The sequence below is a fragment of the Dipodomys ordii genome, unplaced genomic scaffold, assembly GCF_000151885.1.
Source record: "Dipodomys ordii isolate 6190 unplaced genomic scaffold, Dord_2.0 Scaffold96, whole genome shotgun sequence".
Lineage (NCBI taxonomy): Eukaryota > Metazoa > Chordata > Mammalia > Rodentia > Heteromyidae > Dipodomys > Dipodomys ordii.
Window position 1 is genome coordinate 140,823 of NW_012267312.1, and position 3,004 is coordinate 143,826.

A 3,004-nucleotide genomic window follows, 5' to 3' on the forward strand; every position below is an offset into this window, starting at 1 on the left:
TATCTATCTATCTATCTATCTATCTATCTATCTATCCATCTATCTACCTGTTTATATGTTTGTTTATAACATGGAGAAAGAAAAGAGTGCATACCATAATGGAAACAATAAAAGAATACCTATCTATAATTTTTTTGTTGCCAGTCCTGGGGTTTGAACTCAGGGCCTGGGCCCTGTCTCTGAGTTTCTTTTGCTCGAGGCTAATACTCTACCACTTTGAGCCTGAGCTCCATTTCTGGCTTTTGGGATTTTAGTGGAGTCTCATAGACTTTCCTTCCCAGGCTAGCTTGAAACTGTGATCCTCAGATATCAGCCTCCTGAATAGCTAGGGTTACAGGCATGAGCCACTAGTGCCTGTCTATAAATGCTTTATAATGTGGCATATAAAAGAAAGAGGATTCTGGTCAGTTTGTCCTTGGAGCCACCAGAATGGTTACTATGTCTACTTAGTATCCCATAGATGCTCAATCAGAGCTGATTGGAAGACAAAGGAAAGCATGAGAAAAGAAAGCATGCAGAATATGACCATTTAGATCTCTGTAACAGAGTTACTGTAGTGGATTGCAGATGGAATATAATGGTGTCTTCATGACTTCGGAAGAATCTTGGGAATCTTTACATAATTCATGATGCTGTTCTTTAACTTATTTAAATAATTTCATACCTAGAATTTCATTCATTTTAAGTGTTCACATTCCATACATCCATGTTAAGAAAATATGTTCTCCTTATGTCAAAGTGTATTTTCAGATTTTACTGTGATCTAGGTACATAGTTATGAGTGTAGAGAAATGATAGACTATTTCCTTGCATGCTGCCTGGGAATGAGATCATGACCATACCAGTGAATATGTTTGTATTGCCTCAAAACTCAAAAAGCTTCTCCTTTCAATTTTTTTTTTGGTTTTGATATCCATTTCTACTTGATCAAATATTAGCATTAGTTCTGATTTAAGAGTGAATTCATTAAAGTCACTTTTCACTGACTTTTATACAATTGCTGAGTTCTAAAGGCAATGAGGAATATAATGCTTTAAATTTTTATATTTGAAATCAAGTGTGCTTTTTTAAAATAAGACTACACTGGACTGGGCTCATTAACCTATTGGTTTGTTAAGGGAAGATTTCAAAGTTAATATACCTGAGAATCATTAGAAAAAAATGAAACATTTCATATTTCTGTTGCTTTAAAGTAGGACTTAAGTTCAGACTTAACGAAACTTTAGGAAGAAACCAAATGGGCCATTTAGAAGAACTGATTCTGATTTTGAGTGATACAACATATGTGACTAAGATTGCATCTCTTACTGCTTCTAAGTCTCTGTTTCCTTATTTGTAAAAATGAATAACTATGTGAAGATTAAATGAGAGACTATATGAGAATTTGTTGTAATTACAAAGAATGATGCTTTCCTATACATAAACATAGTGTCAAATGATCCAGTAACATCTGGAACAATGGGTACTCTTAGGGAGAAAATGAGATTTCATTCCCACAGAAAGTTTCAATGAGGTAAACCAATGTTGCTTGTCCTTATATTTGTGGATTCATAATAAACTTAGAGTACTCTGTACAGTTCATTGTATATCTATATACAATTAATCTCTGATTGGGTATTACTATATTATTAATGGTCACACAGAATTTTTTTTTCAGGTAAGGGGTAGGTTTATTCATCATTCCGGCTGACACCAGGCCATCTTGGTCCTCCATGCGGTGGGGAAAGGCCTGGGAAAGAGAGCTGGGAGAGCTGGGAAAGAGAAAGAGCTAGGAAAGAGAAGAGAAGCAAAGAGCTGAGAAAGAACTAGAAAAAGTGCAGAGAGAGCAGAGAGAGAGAGAGAGCAGAGAGAGGGCATCTGGGCCTGGGCTAGGCCTTATCTAGGGTATGGGCAGAGAAAGGTGTGGCCACATCAAATTCAGATGTGACCTCAGCGGATGCAGATGGGTCACACAGAATTTTGACTGATCTTACACACATCCAGCTAAAATATCAACATGGCTTTCTTTTAAAAGTTTCTTTTAAAATTAATGTATAATGGAAGCAAACTCAGGATATTCTGACATCAAGGAAGACTAACAGCATGTGACACTATTCCTTTTATTGGAGCATTTTGTCAATTTATTTTCTGCCTACTCTTCTGCCCTCCATTTGTGTGCCACCCCCTATTGCCCTCAAACTTTTAACACTGTTTTTCTTTTCTTAATTTTTCTTCATCTTGGCAAAAGCAAATATGAACTTGTATTAGGGTTTGAACATGATTTTAGCTAACTGATACAGTACTGCAAATGACTAAGTTCTTCATTTTTTGGGGGGGGGTCCGGTCGTGGGACCTGAACTCTGGGCCTGGGTGCTGTCCCTCAGCTCTTCAGATCAAGGCTAGCGCTCTACCACTTGAGCCACAGCGCCAGTTCCAGCTTTTTTCTTTTTGCTTATGTGGTGCTGAGGAATTGAACTCAGGGCCTCAGGCATGCAAGGCAAGCACTCTACCACTGAGCCACCTTCCCAGCCCTAAGTTCTTCATTTTTGCACAAATGATGGGCTCCACGGTCAGCCTATAAAAACTAGATAATGCTTTAGTCTTACATGGATTCTTCTAAAAGTAAATTATTCTCAACAGGACCAAGAGTTGTTCTTCCAGTAACTGGCTAATGTTGTTTGATGTAACCTCATTTCTTTTTTCTTTTTTCCTTTTAGAATAAGGAGTCAAATTTACAATATAGCCCTGGTTAGAATTATGGTCAAAGAAAAAGTATGGAACTGAGTCCTCACAAATACTTTCCAACTCCCACCTTGTATATATCAACTTTCTGGTGAAAATACTTTTAAAACATATCTATAAGGTGATGCCCCAAAACAGAAACATGTGAATTTGCTACCAAAAGAGTATATACCACAAACTAATTGAACCATTTAATGTGAGAAGGCTGTGTCTATGTGAGCTTTGTATAAAGGGTTTAAGTTTAGAGTTACAGAAGGAGAAACATAATTCTTTTTTTTTTTTT

General features: G+C 36.9%; 1 protein-coding gene across 1 annotated transcript in view; it reads right to left on the reverse strand.

The window, feature by feature from the left end:
• Positions 1-3,004, reverse strand: part of LOC105993437 (dystrophin-like) — a gene marked incomplete at its 3' end in the record, with an annotated part of 1,816,642 nt that overhangs the window by 133,211 nt on the left and 1,680,427 nt on the right. The window contains 1 exon segment of the mRNA XM_013026710.1: positions 2,080-2,127. Coding sequence (XP_012882164.1) covers positions 2,080-2,127 — 48 coding nt within the window.